Source organism: Gnatocerus cornutus, chromosome 4, assembly GCF_029298725.1.
Source record: "Gnatocerus cornutus isolate USDA-ARS CGAHR chromosome 4, icGnaCorn1.1, whole genome shotgun sequence".
In the NCBI taxonomy this organism is placed as follows: Eukaryota; Metazoa; Arthropoda; class Insecta; order Coleoptera; family Tenebrionidae; genus Gnatocerus; species Gnatocerus cornutus.
The window spans coordinates 6,253,310-6,275,697 of NC_142236.1; the positions used below are offsets into that span (position 1 = coordinate 6,253,310).

At 29.9% G+C, this 22,388-nt stretch overlaps 1 protein-coding gene across 24 annotated transcripts in view; it reads left to right on the forward strand.

Moving 5' to 3' along the window:
• Positions 1 to 358: 358 nt before the first annotated feature.
• LOC148176256 (uncharacterized) overlaps positions 359 to 22,388 on the forward strand; it is a 252,369-nt gene continuing 230,339 nt past the window's right edge. For all 24 annotated transcript variants that reach the window (XM_088034881.1, XM_088034880.1, XM_088034896.1 and 21 more), the window contains exon 1: positions 359 to 867. In XM_088034881.1, coding sequence (XP_087891007.1) covers positions 564 to 867 — 304 coding nt within the window. In that variant the 5' untranslated portion in view covers positions 359 to 563. The remainder of the gene's footprint in view (positions 868 to 22,388) is intronic.

A 22,388-nucleotide genomic window follows, 5' to 3' on the forward strand; every position in this document is an offset into this window, starting at 1 on the left:
TATGAAGTTTGATGGTAGTCTTTGATTTTTAACTTAATTTTTGATGACATTTTTCAATTAGAAGTAAAATTTTTTTTTGCTTGCAGATCTGTGGTGCTTAAAAAAACTCCTTTAGATTCTACCAATTTTATTATTTTCTTTGATTTTTTTTTTAATTCAATGGAAAGAGGAAAAATCGCAGAAAATCCGCATGAGCATTTCTCAGTTCTTTTATCGGTTCCAAACAGTGAAAGTGTTTCTTTTGTTACACTTTTGATAATCTATCACCCCTCTAGCCACCCCCAGGCTTGTACCCCCTCCAATCGTGTCTCTCCGTGTCGCTTCGCGTCATCCCGCGCGCTCAAAACTTCATCCCCACAACTCTTCGTCCGCCAAACTCGCGCTCAGTTTCAGTTGAACCGTCGTCTTGTCCGCGTCTTTTACTCTCTCGTTCCGAAACACGCACACGTCCTCGCTGAAATCCACCCTTCTAAACCCGCCCTCCCCTTACGCCATGTGCGGCTAACCATCGCGGAATGTAAAGTGGACAATATAAAAGATGCAATAACGAGACCATTGTAGTCATGGAAGCGGATGTCCCCCCAAAAAAGACCAAGGGGTGCGTGCCCAGGCCCGGACTGGGGCTAGTGATGTGTGTTATGTGTGTGACGGTGTGTGCTTACGTGGGGTGGCGCCAGTACCAAGCCGAAGAAAAACTGCACTTCTTGGAGAAGCGAGTGCTAGCGTTGGAGAAGAACGCCATGGACGGCGTGGACGTCCTGGTGGAGCGCTTCAAAAGGGAAGCTGAGGAACATGTGAAGAGGAGGGTGCAGAGGGATGTGGGGGCACGTGGGGGCAGGGAAGCGCCGGAGTGCATCTGTCCTGCAGGTAAATTATTTTTATAGACACTAAAGAGGACAAACAAATGTTTGGTGCAATGTTTGCGCAGCGCTCATTTACCTGGAGATCTTTTGAGGTGGATGGCTTTTTCAGGGGTTGATGGACTCTGTCACTATTGTGACGGCCGATATAAATCACGGGACAAAAGTTTGGGGTGCCCGAGAGCTTTTCGGCCCAAAGTGATTTATCTACAGTTTTATAAGGATTTCATTACATCACTCATTTTGATGACACAAAATATAACGCACCTATCAAACTAGTCGTAGACAAAATAGTGTGACAATTCTCGTAACAAAGTTTTCACTCGTTTGTAGTGACTGCTTTCCCCACTTGTGATGAAAATAACGATTGATTATACCGTGAGAATTCAATTACAAAATTACAAAGTTTTGCTTTATAATTTAATAAAAGTGCTCCGACGGTATCGATTCCTCATTTTTTACCGAGTTCGTCAATAAAAGTGAAATTAATTTAACACAGTGGAATGTCATGGCTCGTTTACTTAATTAATTCGACTTTATCATAATGTCAAAATTAAGTTTTACATTGTAAATAATAGAATTTGTTCCTGGCCGTGGAAAGTTTTCGATTCCTAGGTGGGATCTTTCATCGGTTTTGATCATTATTTATTTTATTGTTGTTATTAATAATCATCGGTTGAGTTCACGAAGTGTTCTTTCAAATAACCCGGAAAGTTGATAAACTATCGTTGTCATAAATTATTAATAAAGAGAAATATGGTGTTAATAAATTAATAACTGACATAAATAAATGAGTAAACAGAACTGTTTAAATTGTTGGTCCTTTTAAATGAACTGTTTAGTGTCAGTATTTAGTCTTCAGTTAAAACTATCTAGATAATTTTTGCGTTTCGGTAATTTTGCGTCTTCAAAGAACACATTTCACGTGTTCGGGTTTTAAAGTTTATTCGAAATTTAAAATTACATAGATGACATGAAATTTAATTGATTCTGAAAATTTGTCTTTTCTGCTCTATAATTTTTCAATTTTTCATATTTGGTGGCCTATTTAAAGGTTTCCAATGCACCAAATTTTATGGGTTGCTTGTAAAAAAATTAAATCGGTCTTTTTGGCTCTGTACTTTTGAGTTTAAAATAAATAAATTCTATAAATTTTACTGGCAAAGATTCAGAAGTACAATTTTTAATACAAAATTTTTGAGTAAAAAAATTAAAATGCACTTAATAAAAAATTGTAAAATGTGTCTTCTTGTCTCTATAATTTATTTATCACATTTTATAGCCAACTTAAGGGTATTCAATGGCTCTAATTTTGTCGTCACAGCTTTGAAACCGTTCTAAAAGCGAAATTTTGTACTATAGGTTGGAAGCAAACATTTTTTTTTGGTTCTTTAATTTTGAGAATATGTGTGAATTATTTGGACGTTTAAAAAGAATAAATTTTCTAGATTTTATTATCATAGCTTGAAAAGAATTACAAAATTTATTAGCTTCGAGTTGAATGTGAAAATAAATATTTTTTAATTTGTTGTTTTGAATACACAAAAATAATAAATTTACAAAATTTATTGACCAACCTTTGAAACTGCTAGTTTTAGAGTCTTTCATACGAAATTTTGGAGTTTCAGATTGACTCTGAAAGTAAAAATTTGTTTACCTAATTTGTTTTCTCTGCTCTATAATTTTGCTATAATTTTGCATTTCATTGGCTGTTCAAAAACTATACATTTCCTAGATTTTTTTAACATAACTTTAAAATTCCCAGAATTACAAATTGTATAATTTTGAAGTGGGACATAAAAACTTTTTTTTTAAATTTGTCTTTTTAGCTCTATAATTTTCTAATTTAGTACATGTCATTATTTGTATTAAAATTTCGTAGATTATTTTATTCAAGCTTTGAGACTGCTAGCATTTCAGTTCTAAATATAAAATTTCAGAGTTTTGGGTAAACTGAAATTTAAAAAATTTGTTTCTGTTTTTATAATTTTAATTCCTTACATTTCATTGGCTGCTCAAAAGCAATAAATTTGTTAAATTGTCATAGATAGCTTTGAAATTCTCAAAAATTACAAAATTTATGAGCTTCAAGCTATGTTTTAATTTAGTGAAATGTCATTAAATATACAAAAGTAATAAATTTCCAAAATTACACTGTTCTAGTTTTGAAACAGTTAATATCAATAAATTACAGTTTTTAATAGGAAATTAATTAAATTAATTAAATAATTAGATTTAATTGTCACAGACAGCTTTGAAATTTTAAAAATTACAAAATTTATGAGCTTCAAGTTTCAAGTAAATTTTTTGTTTTTTAAATTTGTCGGCTCTAGGATTTTTTAATTTTGTGTAATATCATTAAATAAATAAAAGTTATAACTTTCCAAAATTTCACTGTCCTAGCTTTGAACCAGTTCGAACTACAGTCTTTAATACGAAATTTTCAGATTAACTTTAAAAAAACTATTTTAAAAATTAGTCTTTGTACCTCAATAATTTTATAATTTGGGTAATCTTATTGGCGGTTCAAACGCAATACATTTTTTAGATTTTCTCATCTTAGCTTTAAAACTCTCTAAATTACAAAATTTATAAATTTTCAGTTGAAATTAACAAAAATATATCAAAAACTTGTATTTTTTGACTCTAAAGTTTTAAAATTTGAAACATTTTATTGGCTGTTTAAAAGCAACAAATTTTATGAATTTTATTGTTATAGCTTTGAAATTCCGAGCATTATAAAATCTATAAACTTTAAGTTGTATTTTAAAACTCTCGTAATTTATTAGTGAAGTTGTTTAAAAACATGAAAATTTGAGTCTAGGCTCTATAATTTTTAAATTTAGTACATTTTTTTCTTGTTCAAAACGCAGTGAATTCCCTAGATTTTTCTTTCCGTTGACGCAATTTTGAAACTCAGAATTACAAAATTTATAAGCGTGAGGTGATAAGTTATAAATTTGTTTTTTTTTTGTTATAGGCTGTTCAAAACTAACAAATTTTGTTGATTTTAGAACCACAGATTTGGAAAGGCTAGAATTACACTTTTTAACCCAAAACTTTGGAGTTTTGAACTATGAAAATAAAAATTTCTAAATTTTGTCTTTTTGGCTGTATTTAATGTTTATTACAATTGAGTACGTTTTATCGGCTAAAATCTGTATTTTGGGCTCTATAATTTTGCAATTTATCATATTTAGTAGGCAACTCAAATTCCTCAAATTTCCGTGTCAAAGCTTTCAGAGGTCAAAATTCCAAATAAAAATTTCTCAAAATTTATCATCATGTTTAATTATTTGGCAACAATGACAGTTTTGACGTGCAATAAATTCCCCACTGCCGACCTTCATCGTCCCAAATTACCATTTCCCCGAAAACTATCATCAATCACTTCAAATATCTGATAACTCTCGTTTTGAAATCCTCTTCTCTCGCAGCTAATAAAATGATTAAATAGTAATTAACACACGCCGGAATGATGTAAACATTTTTTGTGACGAGTGTACTTGAGTCAAAACACTTTAAAGCTGTTTGTGATCTGGTTTTAAATGAACCGACAGTCGAGAAAAATTCCCACTCATCCAAAGAATAGCAATGATAAACTCAAAGCGAGGTCGATTTTTTTCAACACTTGAAAGACAAAATGTTCTTTTTAATGGGGCAAAAAATGTGGTGATGGACGTCCGCTGTGGAATTTAATTATTATTATTGTAATGAAGTAATAAAGTAATAAGTTTTAGGCGATTCCTTTGGACGTCCTGTGGGATTTTATAGGGTAATGAAAAGAATTACTATCGTTAAAAAAATTGAGAATGTTCGTGCGGTCGCTGAGATTTTCTTGAGAAAAAAATCTTCTTGAACTCGTGACCTCTTACGCAAGGTTTTGCGAAGATATTGGTTGTGAAATTAAGATGGAATGCCGCGTGCGGCGTGGTATTTGACCGGGCAGTAGTAAGAAATTGGAGCAATGGTAAAATAATTAATTAATTCTCACATTCTTAACTTATTAAATCATGAATTCCTGTGTTTATTTTCATACTAAAACAAATAAAACGAATCGATAAAATCGAATTTATCTACTTGCATATTTAAATAGACGGAAAGTATCGTTCGATAATAATAAATGTTGGTATTATGTAGAGAATTATTCTCTGAATTAATTAATTTGTAGATAAAATGTGAGTACACGATAAATTATTCATCATCATAGTAATGCTACAAATGAAAATTGTGTTAAAGAATGTTGCTGGTTATGTTCCATCGAGCCAAACATCGAAATAAACATATTTACTCGCTGTTTATATTTACTTTATAAAATAGCATAAAATCGCCTTTATAAGGCTAATGTTGTTTGTTTGTTTGTTAAAGTCGTAATTCTGTCTAAAATTAGATAGATCTGAGCGTAGTTTGGTTGGAATGAGGTTACAGAAATCATAGAGGGAAGTCGGCGAATAAATGAAAGAAATATATTTACATATTTTTTTATTATTATTTATCATTTATGGAGGAAATTTCAACTAATATATATTTAGTTGACATAAATGTTTAAACTAAATTGGATATTCTTAAAGAATTTGTAATTTAAGTAAGTAGATACTGTATACAATTTGAATCCTAAATTTTACGAAAATCGGCGAACCCTAAGCTTTATTATCAAACGATTTTTGGTGTGAAAATAAAGTCACTAAAAAAACTTCAAAATAAAATCGCAATTTTATAGCTGCTCGTAGAAAAAGTATAGTTTGCTAACCGCTTGGAATGACTTTTTGGCACTTGTGCCTCCGTTTCACTTGTGCAGTGTACGGGGTTGTACCAGAATATACTATTTTATTTATCACGTTATTTTAAGTTCAAAATTCACTTAAATTATTAAACGATTTTTAGTGACTTTTATTCTGAGAATAAGAATCGTGCTGAAATAAGAATTGCCAACTTGAATGAGACTTAAAAAATCATTCGAAATAGAAGTTGTAATTTTATCCTTGGTTGTAGAAAAAGTGTAGTCTGTTAACTTGCTTGGAATGGCTTTTCTGCACGCGTGGATACTATATTATGTTACTGTAATAAAATGAGGTTATTATGTTTAAAATTGATATGTACTAGCTTTATTAATAAACGATTTTAATACGTCTTTTCTGACAGAATGGCTCATTCCAGCACGATTTTTGGTGTCAGAATGAAAAGGTACTAAAAATCTTTCATCAATGGTTATGTGCCTACTTGGACGCAAGCTTGGGTTTGTGATTTTGCAAATTTTTGATTTTTGGGTACTTGAATCCTATTTAAAAAAAAATCAGCTCAATGGATTTTTTTTTCGAGATTACAAATATACTAAACGGCTTTAAATTCTTTGATAAATAAGTTATTAAATGAATTAAATTTAAAATTATATAAAATTTTTGGATATTCGGGCTTTATTTTAACGACAAATTTTGAAATATTGGTTTATGTAGAACAACATTTTTATAATTTGGCGTTTTGCCTTTATTATTATATAATTTAGCACAATTCTATCGAGAGATCACACGGCATTGAATTTTTGAGAACTACAATCTTTAATGCAAAATTTGAAATTTGATATATTGAATTAGCTGCAAAGAAGTAACAAATATTTCGTTAAAACTAACTAAAAATTTTCGAGTTTTGAGTTGGTTGTAAAATCTAGGCTTTAATAAAAAAAAAACTGAACATTTGGGTTAGCTCTAAGAATAAAAGAAGATAATTTGCCTTTCTGGCTCTCAAAAGTAGTAAACTGCCATAGGGTTGAAATTCCCAGATTTACATTTATTTTGAAAAAGTTGGAATTTCAGATTTGGTTCTAAAAGTGAAAATTTCTAAATTTGTGTTTAATTTACAAATTTCACAAATTTAATTAGTCAGAAAAAATCAATAAATGTCGATGAGTTTAATTTCATAGCGTTGAAGCTGCTCTAATTACAAGTTTTCCTGTAATTATTATTTTTAATTGTTCTTAAAAATACAAAATTTAAAAGGTAATGGCTGAAAGTAATAATCTTTACATCAAAACTTATACCAAATAAAATTTAAAAAAATTTGGTTTCTTTTAAATTTAAAGTCCCAAAATTTGATTATTCTTTCAATGGAAAGTTTGGGTATTTTCAAAGTACAAAAATTGGTTTTTCAAAAAATAAATTGTTTTAGCATCTGCCTCGTTTTTTTGACAATAAATTTGACTAAATGAATAAATATTGATTTTACTGTCGTAAATAACAACTTACAAATAGATTTTTGAAAATTTTAAAAATGTTGGATTATTAAAAGATCAAAATTTTTAGGCTGTATCTTTTCCTTTGAGTAATTTTGAAGTTTGGCACTTTAAATTTATAATAAAGTCGTTGGAAGGTACAAGTATTTTTGACCAAAATGTTGGAAAAAGAAAAATATTTCAATTTTCAAGCATACATAGGAAGTGACATCAGGTGAACTCAATGTTAAAAATTATAGGGTACTTTATTTGAATTAAAAAAGTTATTTTACTTTGAAGTGAGTGTCTAAAAATCACACCTTTTATGTTATTTTCTAATTAAAATGGCGGTATTAAACAGATCATAGTTTATTTATCTTGGAAAAAAATTACTTTTTTGCTTAAATTATAAATAATTTTTCTCTGAATTGAAATTTTTTAGAAAAATTAAGAGACTTCGGATATAACCGGAAATGTTAGGAAACTATTTTCGTTCGATTCATGTTATCCGTTTACTTTTATTTCCAAAATTTGTCTTCACTCTTAGAAGTTTTTGATGAAAATGACTATCCGGTTATAAGCGAGCAGGGTTGCCAGATATGACGAAATTTCGCAGTTTTCAGAGGCATTTTAGATTGAAAGCAACAAAACGAAAAGCGAAACGAATTAATTAAGGCTGTAAAAATAGCAATTTTTGCCTTTTTCTCAGCCTCTCCTCCAGATTCCTAACTAACAACCATAATAATAAAGTGACGAATGTCTGGTAATTAATTGGACAGATTTAACCATGTGATGAATCGGTGCCATTAAAAAGTAATTTATTTGAAAACTGATATCCACCAAAATTCCGTTATAATTTGCATATGAACTTTCAAAACATTTCGCCCTGCTCTTTGTGACAAGTAATGTGTCGACCCTTTTGTACCATCACAACCCCATTATGTAAATTTGCAATCTGAAATCAAAAGAAGTGGCAAGATGTGCGTTTCCATCGATTTTGACTGATTTTCGGTTATAATTAGAGTCAACAACTGCTGACCATAACAATTATGAAATTTTAATTGAATATTTCCGAACATAAATTCTCGCCGCAAATATGACAACTGATAAGTAATCAATACACATATGTATGAGGATGCTAAACAAAACAGACACAAAGATAATAAATTAACATTTACTAACATTTACAATGATATCGGAGCAGTGTTTATCTATAAATACTGTTTTAATACAGCTCGAACCTGACGTGTGACAACTTTAATATGCTATTCGGATTTTTTCTCGTAAACGAGGAGAAATAGCATCCGTGGAGCTGGCGTTTCGAATAAATTTACATTTTATGGCGCACTTTGATAGGCTGGAAAAGTTCACGAGCGCCGAAATTTTTATTAAGATGATTCTCACATATGCTGTCTCAAAATTAGAGCGAGAGGTCCGCGAAAATTTCAGCGGCTTCTCCTCCGTACTCCCAAAAACCACATTTTTGGAGACCACTTCTTGAGATGCTAGTTTTTCAAATCTTGGGATCGCCGCTGTTCCGGTGCCGCTCCGTGCTCCCGGAGCCAAGAAATCGCTTGTTGAACTATTTTGTGCTACGTATATTATGCTACGTCGGCTGTTTGTGACGTCACGCGGAGTTACAATAGTTGTGCAAATCTTTATATTTTGCCGTTATGGCTATATTGCTCGGTCGGTAATGCAGATTTCTTCGTGTTTTTTTAAAGGCCTATTTTGTAAAATCGATTTCTAGTTTATTTACACGGCCTGCCTCCCCATTTCCTCCCGAAAAAACATAATTCTTCTCAGATAAGAAAAGGACAAATGGAAAGGCCGAGTAACTTTCTCCCAATGATTTACGATCCTCCCCGAAATCAGTAATTCTAAACAAGAACAAATTGGCCAAACCGCCAAAAAATTGCGACCTCTATCTAATCTGTCTTAATAAATCGTCCAGTCGTGTTTAATCCGCAGCCACTTTTTTTCTTGGTTTACCATGAAGTGGAGTTCGGACGTTTAAAAATTCTGATCAATAATCGAGTTTCTGGAATTATCTAACGGCTCAGTTTCATGAATTATAAAAGAGCACAACATGGATCGACGGGTTTGTTCTATACATTTATTAGTGAATTATGCACGTTTGGAAAATGGGTCACTGGTGGAAGAATTAAAATGGTTAAATGGGTGGAATCTGAGGAGCTGAGCACGTAAAATTACGTGCGGGTCCTGGGGAGAATGAGCTTGGAATAATGATAACCGCACACGTGGAAGGAAGCTATTTTATTTCAATTTTATGTATCTTGTATCACTTTTTTATTGGACCGTATGATCGTTCAAAAAAATAGTGAGTGGGCCGTGACTTTCAATAAGAGGTTGGTAACACTGATGAGATGGCTCACGTTTGAGCCAATTTGAGGTTATTTATTTATATTTGTATTTTTATTTATATTTATTATTTGAGGCATTATTTTCTAATTGTTTTTCCAGTGTGGCTAAATAACAATTAGGATTAATTCAATTAATCTTTAAAAATTTTAAATTTTCTTTTTTCTTTTTCTGCAGATTCTGTGAAATTTTTACATTGGTATTAGTGGAATGCATTTTCGTGTTTTTCTTTTGTTTTCGCTTAATTTTCTGGATTTATCTACATTCAAGACTTTTTGGTTTTTGACGTGTAATTTTTTTATATTTCTTTGATTTTGTATTTTATTTCGAATTTCTAACACGTGTAGAATTCTAAAATTCTTAAGTTTTCTAAAATTGTTTTAAAATATTTTTAGATATTTAAATTTGTTTAGACTTTTTGGATTTTCTATAAGTTTAGACTGAATTCTCTAGAATTTCTGTTTTTAATTCATTTAGATTCTTTGCATTTCTGGACTGCTTTGGTCTGGAATTTTCCGGATTCTTTCGAATTTCAGATTTTCTAAATTGCCTAAATTTTCTTTATTTTTTAGATTAGTTTGATCTATTTCTCGATTGTTTACAATTCCGTAGATTGAATTCTTTTTCAAAAACTTTTCTAGTCTTTCAGTTATATTTTCTACTCTTTCTCGGATCTTTAGATTTATTTATGTTCTATGGATTCTATGGGTATTTTTTGATAATTTCTAAAATCTTCTAAAATTTTTTTGGAGTTTATATATACTCTAGCTTTTTTTAGATATTTTTTTGATTTGCAATATTATCTAGATTTTTTCAATTTTTAGATAATTTAGGTTTTTTAGATTTGTTGAATATTTTGGGTTCGTTCTAGCATTTTCTGGATTTTTAAAAATCTGTTCATTTTTTTAGATCCTCTAGATATTCCAGAGTTTTAAGTTTTAAATTCAATTAAGAATGGCAAGGGTTTTCTATATTTTTTTAGATTTTCTAAACTATCTAGAACTTCTCTATTCTTTCGATTATTTTCGTCTGGCATTCTAAAAGTTTTTAAATTCTTGGATCCCATAGATACTCTAGATTTCTTTTATATTTTTAAGATCTGTTATATTTTCTATAATTTCTCAATTTTTAGACTAATTTGATTTTTGGGTTTTTTGAAAGGTTTGGTTCGTTTTGGCATTTTCTAGATTTTTTCGAATTTCTAAAATATCTGGAATTCTAAAATTCTGTACACATTTTAAATTCTTGATACACTCTAGATATTTTAGATCATTTAAAATTGTCAAATTTCTTTGGGTTTTCTATATTCTTCGGACTTTGTTAATTATCTAGGAGTCGAATTTTCCTGTTCTACAAACTTCTTATATTATGTTCCTTTATTTTTTTTGGAGTTCCTAAAATTTTTGTGGTTTTAAAATTTTATAGATTAGAATTTTAGGATTGTAGACTTTTCTGATCTTCTGGAATTCTTATATTTTGTAGATATTTTAGAGCCTCTTGATACTTTTTACTAAATTAATTTTTAGACTTATCTGAAATTTTCTTTTAAATCCTCTTTTTTTAGATATTTTAAGATCATTCAAACTTTTCGTTTCCTATCTATTCTTTAGTTCCGCTATACTCTTTTGAATTTCTGTATTTTTAGTTTATACAGATTTTTTGGGTTTTTTTTTGATTTCCTGGGGTTTTTTATTTTTTTAGATTCTAAATTTTTTTGAATTCTTAGATTCTTCAGATACTTTAGATTTTGCAGATCTTTTAAGATTGCCAAGATCCTTTGGATTTTATATGTATACTTTTTAGATTCTTCAATTTATCTAGAACTATTCTATTTTTTACGATTTATTTGAATTGATAAAATTTTTAGGGTTGTAAAATCTTGTAAATTAGATTCTCTAGAAATGTTTGTACGTACTTCAAAAGATATATAGTAGAACCCCGATTATCCGGACCTCTATTATCCGGATGCTCGATTATCCGGATCACCGATTAAAAAAAAACACGTGGCGAAAGGTTTTCTGTTAATCGCTTCAGATTATTGGTCTCACGTCAATAAAAAATGCGTGCCAAAGAGTTTCTTGGTTGTGTCTAACTTTTAGAATAAACCAAATTTTGCAATATTTTTACATAGTCTTTTTACATATATTTTATTATCCGGATGACCTCTGCAACAATTCGTCCGGATAATCGAAAATTTAGATATTTCAATATTGTCGTCGACACTGACGTCTTCTATATTATTTAGATACTCTGTTCTTTCCATAATTTTTTTATTCTCTTGATTATTTAGAATTTCTTCCATTTTTCGGTTTTCTAAAATCTTTAGGATTTTTCTTCTGGATCTTCTGGATACCCCAGAATATTCCATGAAATAAATTTGAAGTTTCTTCTCTATATTTTTTGGAACAGATCTATTTTTAGATTGTCTAGTTTTTTGGATTTGCAAAATTCTTTAGATTTTCTGGATTTTCCAAAATTTCTGTGATTTTAAATTAGATTCTGTAAGTATTCCACCTCGTATTCCATATTTTTTAGACTTTGGGCCCTCTAAATCTTTAAATACTTTATAATTTCTAGGATTTTTGTTTTTTTTGTTATTTTGATTTTGTGAAAAAATTGAACCATATTTCTAGAAATGAAGTATACTAACAATGAGAAGAAGGTAGAACAAGAATGGACCAAGGAAATAGAAGAACTATAATAACACCATCAAAGTTTTATTAAAAAAAAGCAAAAATATGAAAACTGAGAGAATTTGTAATTAACAAGAAACTGGAAACAGCGGATCAGAATAGATCGGATTTGAAAGGAGAAAAAGAAATGACAAAATGGGACACGGGAAGAAGTGAACAAAGAAGGAAAAAAAAGCAAAAACCAGTGAAAATTAAGTAGGTAGTAATAAACAAAAAGGGAAAATTTGGTACTGTTCAGTTTTTACAAAAATAATGTCAGATTTTGAAAACGTAATTGAAAAGCCAACAGAGAATTAGATGAAAAGAGCGAATAATGGAATAACGCGATATAATTAGAGAAACAAATAACCAAAAAATGATAATTTTTAGAGAAAGAAGAGGGCGAAATGCGGAAAAGTTAAGAGAGCTGAGAAAAAATTGAAAAAAAAAAGAAAACTTTTGAGAAGATACAACGTGTGGGTAAAAGAAAACAAAATTTAAAAAATCTCGAACTTGGAACAGACTGGGATGATAGATTTTTTTCTAATTTAGTGTTGTAATGGAGCTGTTTTCGCATCCGTTTTGAATACATTAAAAGGCCATTTTCACATCGAATGCATGTACCTTCAAAAAATTACTTCAAAAATATTTAATAAAACTCATTTTTAAATACACACTGTACTGATTAGGGAAAACATAAATCAATCGAAAATTTTATTAAAATACCATTGCAAAATATTGGACCTTAATAAAAACAAATAATGAAAACTGAACTAAACAAAAAAAGTCATTTATTAACCCAACCTTTGACGCGCGTTCTCATGTAGCAAAAACAATTTTTTTTGTTAAGAAAGACGAACCCACAGCCTCAATGATCACATTGAAACCACTAACTTTGCGCTTCGAGTTTTTTGCGCTAATTGCCCACAAAGCTACGTCTCTCGCTTGGCTTAATAATGTACTGACTTTCAACATAGTTCATAACATTGCTAACTCTCTGATTTCTGGAGCAGAATTCGTAAACATGTCTCTAATTACGAGGGTTTACCATTGCCGATATAATGACTTTCGGCTAATTATCTTCCTTAACCGATTTGTATTGTTTTGATTGCAATACTGTTGGAGCAAGTTACCTTGTTTATCGTTATTTGAGTTGAAAATGAAGTTTTCCCACTGTACGAATGTAGAGCTCTCCAACAAACCCCGCAAACATGTTATCAAGCTGTTGCGTTTAACTTTTTTTCACTTAACCATCTCCTTAATTACTTTGATTTTTATTTGGTGTGACCACAAAGGAGCCTAGCTACCACACGCTTCGTATTAATATTAAAGTCAAGTCTGTTCACAAAACATCGCATAATATCAAGAATTCAATTTATAGATTGTCCATCTCAGCATAATTTCTTCGAAGAACAGCAACGAATATCAATAAGCATTCCATCTGGGGTCATAAATAACCTCCGGCTTTTTTATGCTTAACCTGTTAGATTATTATATGAATATGCAATTATCGTCCGAACACTTTTATTTGGGGGGAGCGCCGACTCTAATTACTAAGAGAGCCTTTATGGCCGGATTCGCCTCATTATTCTGTCAAAATCAATAAGCGTTAAGGCTCTCTACATGATTTACCAAATCTGAGATTCGAAATTGGTTTAGTTTGTTGGCGGGAAAGGCGTGACAATGGAACATTCTTCGCTTGTTTGGAGAAGCAAACAGCGACATTAGGAACGATGATTAATGGACAACGGATCGAGATTTATTTACGTTTGATAATTTCATAATGGGACGCTGCAGTTTCGAACGCACTTTCATATTGTACGCGGCATCAGAATGAAAGAAAACTTAAATTCATTTGTCTACAATTTTCAAAAATTTTTAGGACTTTTTTTTCAATTTTTAGATTTATTGTTAGTCAATTTGTTTTTTTTTTATTTTGATATTTATTGGTCTTCTCTGAATTTACTTATAAATAATTCTTGTACTTTTAATTCTGTAACTATGAAATTTCAAAGTATTTTGGCTTTTCAGAATTATGTTAATAATTTAGACTACAAAAATTTAGAAAAATGTCGAATTCGATAAATGAATTCTGGAATTTTGCCATTTTAGAAATTTGACGTAGGTGGGATCCAAAATGTTTTATTTTAATTTTTATATTTACTTATTTTTTTTAAGTTTTTGAGTTAGAATTTAAGAATCTAAAGCACCGAAAATTTTATCTGCCAAAAAAAGGTTTTACGGCTCTCTAGCAAATGCCGCAAAAATTGCTGTAGAGCTGGTAATTTCCTTCTTATAGTTGCTCTAATGTTAATAACTAATAAAACTATGGTTTTTGTATTTTAAAATTTGGGATTCTAAGGATTGTATTAAATTCTACTGATTTTACAATAATTTATTGAAAAATATTCAGAAATGTTGTAGTATACACGTCAAAAATGCTGAAATTTTTAAATTTTAGATTCTTTGATTGCCGAATTTTAATTTTTAGGGAAAATATTTTCTAGATTTCGGAGTTTAAATTTTTTTTATGGATTTTGTATATCTGGATTTTAAAATTTGTGTATCTAGACTTTTAGACTTCAAAATTATTATTATTAACTTTTCTTGGATTCTTTAAATTCTCTCCAGTTTCTTCAGATTTTCCTCAAATTCTGTTTAACTTTTTTTAACCACTTTCTATTTTTTCTTAAATTCTCCAATTTCCTTTCTGTTCTATTTTTGATTTTCTAAGATTTTGGTCAGTCTTTATATATTTTTTTTATTTCTTATCTTTACTACAGAAGTTTATGTGGAAGATTTTTCGTTGTAATTTGAAAATTCTAAATTTTGAGTTAAATCTAAAAATTCGCAGGATTCTGTGATTAATGAAATTTTAAAATTATAAATAATTTTTTTCATATTTTGCTGTAAAGTTTAGTGTGATTGAAAATCACAAGGCAGAAATTTATTTTAAATTATTTTAAATTTTTTAGTACATAGTGAACTTGTTTAGCTTAAATTGAATACCCCATATATTATTGTATTTTGGGATTCGACATTCAAAGCCGGACTTTGTAAATTTTATGTAGTATACTTACTTATTATTTTTCGAAAAACAAACCATAATTTTGCACAACAAAAAAATTATAATTTTAGTAAGTATGTCAGCAATCAAGTAAAATTGTGATTCTAAGATAAGTAAACTATTATCGATTCAAAACCGTCGCTTTAATTGGAAAATAATATACAAGGTGTGATTTGTAGGCAGTTTTTGATTACGTTAAAATAAAATAACTTTTTGGTTTCAAATAGAACACCCTATATTTGTAAAATTTTTAAAAATAAAAATATTTCTTTTTTTCAAAATTTTGGTTGAAATTGGATGACATTAAAAATTGTTTTTTTAGGATTAAACAGGCCTTTCTGCTTTCAATTTTATCAAATTACAAAATTTTGCCAATCAAATCTACTTTCTCCCTTCTTTCAAAAATCTGTAGATTTTTTGGGTCTTCCTTTCACAAGCTTTCTTGTTCTTTTTAGTTCTATTTATACATTGACAAATGTTATCTGTTTTTTTATGTTTTGCTTCCGGCAGTTTTCTTCTCCTTGTTTCAAAGTGCGAATCTGTTCTTTTTTGTTATATTTAATCTTATAATAATTTGTTCTCATTTTTTCTTTTTTTTTTGCCGCTCAAAATCGCTGGGATTTTGGTCTTTTCCTGTTTTTTTTAAACATATTTTTTTATTTGTTTTGCATTGTGAATTATTGTTTTCTTTTTTCACTTCTCTGTCTGAATGTTCCGAGTAATTATTCTTATGAGGTTCCCTCCTGTATTCTTTTAATTTTTTTTTATGCAATTTTACACTTTTTCGGACTAAATACTTTTTGATTGAATTGATTATTTTGAGTAATATTTTGCTTTATTTTTTTTTATACAGGGTGTTTTTGAAATGCTTGCTTTGTGTGGTAGGTAATTTCACTTCACAAATTGAACCTATTTGTTCTATTATGTTTTTTTCCTGAAATTTTCTTTTTTTTTTCTCTTAAATTTGTTTCTTATTTCTTTACATTTTAACATATGCTTTTTTTCAGAGGCATTTGTGATTTATTTTAAAATTTCTACAGAGTCCGGCAACACTTGTGTTCACCCTCAAAATCGTCTTTAATTTTAAAGATAAAATTTTGGAAATTTGTATACGCTTATAGTTGACAAAGCTGTAGAAGCTGACGCAAAAATTTGTTTTTTATCACGGTTTGGTTGGCGTCGCGACGCCTAAGAAGTATAATTTTTAGCGAATTTTGAGTTGCAAATAGCTGAGTTTTTATTTTAAATCTAATGCAAATTGTGTTTAAAATTTGCGAAAAAAACGCTGTTTTATCAAGTTAGTTTTCAAAATTATGACAGTGCAGCGGCAAACTACGTTTACACCAAAATTTCACAAGTCACTTCATTCACTCTTATGAAGGTCAATTTTGATTAACTCGGGCATTTTGCACTTTATGGACACCAGAAATCGGCAATTAACATCGACAAAGCGACAATTTCACCAAGTAAGACTTTTGTTACAATCTAAAGCGAGCCAAAGAATAGATGTCATTTGTGACACAAGATGTTGACAGATGGGTGTAAACGTAGTTCCCAGTTTTGACGTGATGAAATTTCCAATTGGAAACTAACTTGATAAAACAGCATTTTTTTCTCAAATTTTGAAGACAATTTGCATTGAATCTAAAATAACAACTGACATATTTTTAACATATTTATATTGAAAAAAAAATAAATTAGGGGTTGATATCACAAACCGTTTCAATTACCTAAAAATTACATTTTTAAGGCGTCGCGACGCCAAAACTACCAGTGGTAAAAAACAAATTTTTGCGTCAGCTTCTAGAGCTTTGTCAACTGTGGGGGTATGCAAATTTTCAGAATTTTATCTTTAAAATTAAAGACGATTTTGGGGGTGGACACAAGTGTTGCCGGACCCTGTATAGTTATTTTTCTTCTTCTCTTCTTTTATTTTAATTCTTATCTGTTTATTATCGTTTCCTATTTTATTATTCTTTTTAAAATTGAACAAATTCTTTCATTGCTTTATTGCTGTTGTTTCTGGTTTTCCAGTTTTTACTTATCTTCTTTTTCCGATTTTCTCATAAAAATGTTTCCAAGAAACATTTAGAAAAGAAGGAAGAAGAGAAAAGTCTGAAGACACATAAAGACATAAAGAAAAAGAAAAAAAGAAAATAAACATTGCTGGAATTCGAAAAAACAAAATAAACTCTGTCATGAAGAAAAAAAAATTGAAATAAGACAATAGTTAAGAATGTACCAAAAACTCTTTAAATTAGTCTGAAAAAGAATTATGAAAATGCAGCTGCCATTTATAAAATGTATAAAATGGTCTATTTTCGCCGAGTTTTGGCTATGCGTCCAAACGACTCTGGAACGCTGACAAAACAAATTTTCATTTTTATTTGATTTGATGTCCTCAATATTAAACAAACTGTTTTACGAAAATTACGGCTTTGCCCCGGAGAACCGAAATTTTAAAGCCGACTCTGAATAAAACCAAATTTGTTAGAGAGAAAAAACCTATTAAAATATGAAAATAACCGGCTTTTAAATCATCCCTATAGTATTTAAAATCCCGAATTACCCTTTCAAAGTTTCGCATTTCAAAGGCATCGAATTCATTATTCAGATAAATCCATTTGTGTTTAGTCCGCGTTTAATTAAATGATAAAAAGTCGGATGAAGGTGCGATCGCCCAATTCTCTTTTTTCCGTGTTGAAACGACTCGCCATCTTCCAAAGCTCACATAAATTTGAATAGATTTCGGCATTAAGTGCAAATTCGAATATAATCAGTTAGAGTGCATCGGATTCCGTTTTCATAGAACTGTTCGGATTAATCGAAAAGTGTGTCGTGAAGGCGAGAAACAGATGAAAATCTCAAGGCTTGACTTGATTGGTGTCGACAATGTCGAGTTAATTGATAAAGGGAGTGTCCGGTAACGAGCTCGGTCGATAATATCGATGGCAATCTGGATTTTATTGCAGATCCCTGTTTAGAGGAGATCCGGCGTAACGAGATGCAAATATCCCGTCTGATCCCGGAATTACACATATCCGAGCCAAAAGGCCGCGAGCGATCCCGCGTTATTATTCCAAACATGGAAAAATATTCCTGTGAATTTTTCAAAAAGCTACACTTTCACAGGATTCTATTAACGGGAGCTTAATTGGATGCGACTTGTACAAACAAAGTTGGGCCGTGGACAAATTAGCTTTCACAATCTTCAAATGGCCGAATGGTAATGAAGCAAAAGTGACTCGACTGAATGGACTGACAGTTTGATTTTTTCCATTTATATTTATTTCGAAGATTGTATCGACAACGTTCGCTTGTTATATGTTTGAGATAATTGATCGATTTTGTTGAGATCAGATTGACTACAACAATGCAACATGTCGAAACTCGAGTCGGAAAAGGAATTGGCTCGTAATTGGGCCAACTGATCTAAAGAGATAACGGCTGTGGGACTCTTGGTCGGGTGTTAGACCGCGGTCGCCACTGAACAAACATTTTTCAAAATAAAGCCAATGATCACATTGAAACCACTGATGGTGCGCGGCCGCAAAGCCGCATTTCTCGCTTGTAATTAATATTATGATGGATTGTGATGCTGCGAAAGGTTTGGATTACATTTCCATGATTTAATTAGTTTTTTTCTGAGTCGAAAATTTAAAAAAAACATTAAAAAATTTATAATAATCGCAGAATATCGAAGGTTACAATCTAAATTAAAATATGTAATATAGGTACAGGTGATTTGTGGGTAATTAATTTTTGATTATTTCATATTTTTATTACAAATCGTCAAAAAATTTAATTTTTTTGTAGATATTACCTTATTTTGAACAAAATTTTTGAAAAATGAAATATTTTAATTTTACAATTTTTTTAAGTAGGTTTGTTTTATCAAAAATACAATTTATTCCCAAACACCAAATTTCGTCAAAAAATGCTGACGCGCGTTTCGATAGCAATGTTACCATCATCAGAGCGATGATTAATCTGTTTCATAATCATAAAACATAAATAATGCTTTAAATTGCATTCCTTCTAAAGTTTGAAAATTTACTAAAATTTACTTTCTTTCTTCTTTCAAAGAAGAATGAAGAGTGATTTTGTAGTCTTTTTTGGTTGTTTCTTTCTCAAATTTTTTTCATCTTCTTGTTTTTTATTTAAAAATTTTATTTGTTATTTATAGTTTGCTTCGCGCAGTTTTCTTTTTGTTCAAAATCGAGCTATGTGAATCTGTTCCTTTTTCTTTTTCTTTTAGAGTTAAAATTCGCTGTTTTTTTTTGTTTTTTTATTTAAACATCAATCTTTTTCTTTGTTTTGCGACAATGTAAATTATCGTACTTTCATTTGGTACTTTCACTTTTCTGTCTTAATTTTTATTATGCCTCTTCCTGTATTCTTTTTGACTTTTTTCTATATTCTTTTTTGCAGTTTTACACTTTTTGTGACTAGGTACTTCTGATGATTTCGACTGGAATTATTTTAATCCTGTGTCTGATTTTCTTCATATTGTCTTCATATTTGTTCCACTGGACGTTTTTCTTCAGAAATTCTCAAATTTTTTTAACTTTCTTCCTAAATCTGTTCCTTAGTTCTTTACTTTTTATACTACTTGTCAAAGACTTTTTTTTTAATTTTGATTATTATCGTCCCTTGTTTTCTCATTCTTTTTAGAATTCTAATAAATTCTCTCATTTTTCTTGCTCTAGTTTCTGGGTTTTTAGTTTTTACTTTTTCTCATTCATCAAGGAAGAAAAAAAAGAAAGAAAATTCTAACGTAAATCACAATTGTCTTCATATTTGTTCCACTGGACGTTTTTCTTCAGAAATTCTCGTTTTTTTAACTTTTCTCCTAAATTTGTTCCTTAGTTTTTTACTTTTTATACTGGTTGGCAAAGACATTTGTGATTTACGTTAGAATTCTCTTTCTTTTTCTCAAACTGGTTTAGACTTTTGTTTTAAATTTTGATTATTATCGTCCCTTATTTTTTCATTCTTTTTGGAATCCTTATAAATTCTCTCATTTTTTCTTGCTCTTTTTTCTGGGTTTTTAGTTTTTACCTTTTTTCATTCATCAAGGAAGAAGAAAAAAATCCGAAGAAAACACGTGAAGACATAATTGATAATTAAAACAAAGAAAGTAGAAAGAAGGGGAAAAAAATTGTAAAAATTCAACTTTTGGTTCTAAAATGCAGTTCTTTTAGTATGTCAATAAACATGTCGAAGGCAGCAATTTTATCGAATTTTATTGAATAGCCTAAAATTGCCCAAGAAAGTTTTACAAAAAAGTTAAAAAAAAATTGTCATCAAAAATAAAAATTTGAAAAAAATCAATTTCTGGTTCAAAAATGTTCTTTTGTGCAGAAATATTAGAATTAAAACTGTGGGTTTATCAAATTTTTTCTAATATTCCTTTTGGCCGATAAACCATTCAAACCATATCTAAAAATGTTAAAAAAAATTAAAACAATATGTCAAAATGTAAAAATAGAAGTCAAATAAAAATTCAATTTCCGGTTTTAAAATGTTGTAATTTTGGTGTGTCAATAAACTTGTCAAACGTAGCAGTTTTTCCAAATTTTCTTGAAATAGCGTTAAAATTATCTAAATAAGAGAATTAAAAAAAAGGTACAAATTTCTTGTCACTCATAAATAAAAATTTGTAAAAATTCAATTTTCTATTCGAAAATGTACTTTTGGTGAATCAATAAACGTGTCGAAGGCAGCGATTTTATTAAATTTTATTGAACAGCCTAAAATTGCCCAAGAAAGTTTTACAAAAAAATTAAAAAAATTTGTTGTCCGAAAATAAAAATTTGAAAAAAATCAATTTCTGGTTCTAAAATGTTCTTTTGTGCAGAAATGGTAAAATTAAAAATGTGGGTCTATCAAAATTTTATCAATATTTTTTTGGCTGATAAACCATTCAAACCATATCTAAAAATGTTTGACAATTCTTTGACATTGTCATTTGTAATTTTCGGTGCCTTAGATTCTTAAATTGTAAAACCCAAAAATTAAAACAATATGTCAAAATATAAAAATAGAAGTCAAATATTTGTAAAAAAAACAATTTCCGGTTTTAAAATGTTACTTTTGGTATGTCAATAAACTTGTCAAAGGTAGCAGTTTTTCCAAATTTCCTTGAAATATCATTAAAATTATCTAAATAGGAGAATTAAAAAATAGGACAAATTTCTTATCACTCAAAAATAAAAATTTGTAAAAATTCAATTTTTTCGAAAATTTTTGGAAAAATTTAATTCGAAAATGTACGTTTGGTGAATCAATAAACGTGTCGAAGGCTGCTTTACCATCCTAGTATCCTAAAAAGTATTGAAAGCTCTGCTACAAAATATTTTGAGTTACATACAACATTTTTTATTTTCTGAATTTCAACGCCCTTTGCACGGTTAAACGCAAGTTCTTCCTTTAATCTTTCCATCATCATAATCTCTTCATTTTCGACCACGAGTCTCCAATTAAGCTGTCCATCCGCATCCACGTCACTTTTGCACCAAGCTCGGATTAAAAATCATAAATTTCCCGTGTAATTTTATATCATCGGGCAATAAAACGGTGAAAACTCTGGCCCCTCGGCTGAAATTACACACTAAATTAATACGTCTTTTCACGGACGCTGAGATTTATTCTGCAGAGAAACGCATAAGTAATTATAAAATTACAGCATGCCGGTTATAATGAATAAAAATCGGCGAAATTCTTTCGATGGCTCAATTAAAATCTTGGAATATTTATGAGGAAATTTGTATTCGGAGAGAGGGCGATATTAATAATAACAGACCTGTTGATGACGTCAGTGGCGTGGAGTTGGTTGTCTAACTTTGCGAAATCAATTTTTAATTGCTAGGACATGGTGGGGTTTACGAGGATGATTTACATATTTATTAAATAAAGTAATCGCGTCAAGTATGACAAATTTGAAAATTTGCATTATTCATGAAGCGGCGATGAACTGCACCGTTCCTTGGGCGATTTTTAGAATGTTTATTAACGAGCAGACTAATCATCTCAAAAGTTTTAATGGCATTTCTATATGTTATTAGATGCGTTTTAGGGGCTCTCAGCAGATTAAACTGAATTTTTGATGAGGAGAAAGGGCGGAAAATTACAACAAAATCTATCATCTATGAGCGTCAATTTGAATTTGCGGGTAAATTGAGATATTCGTTTACACATCT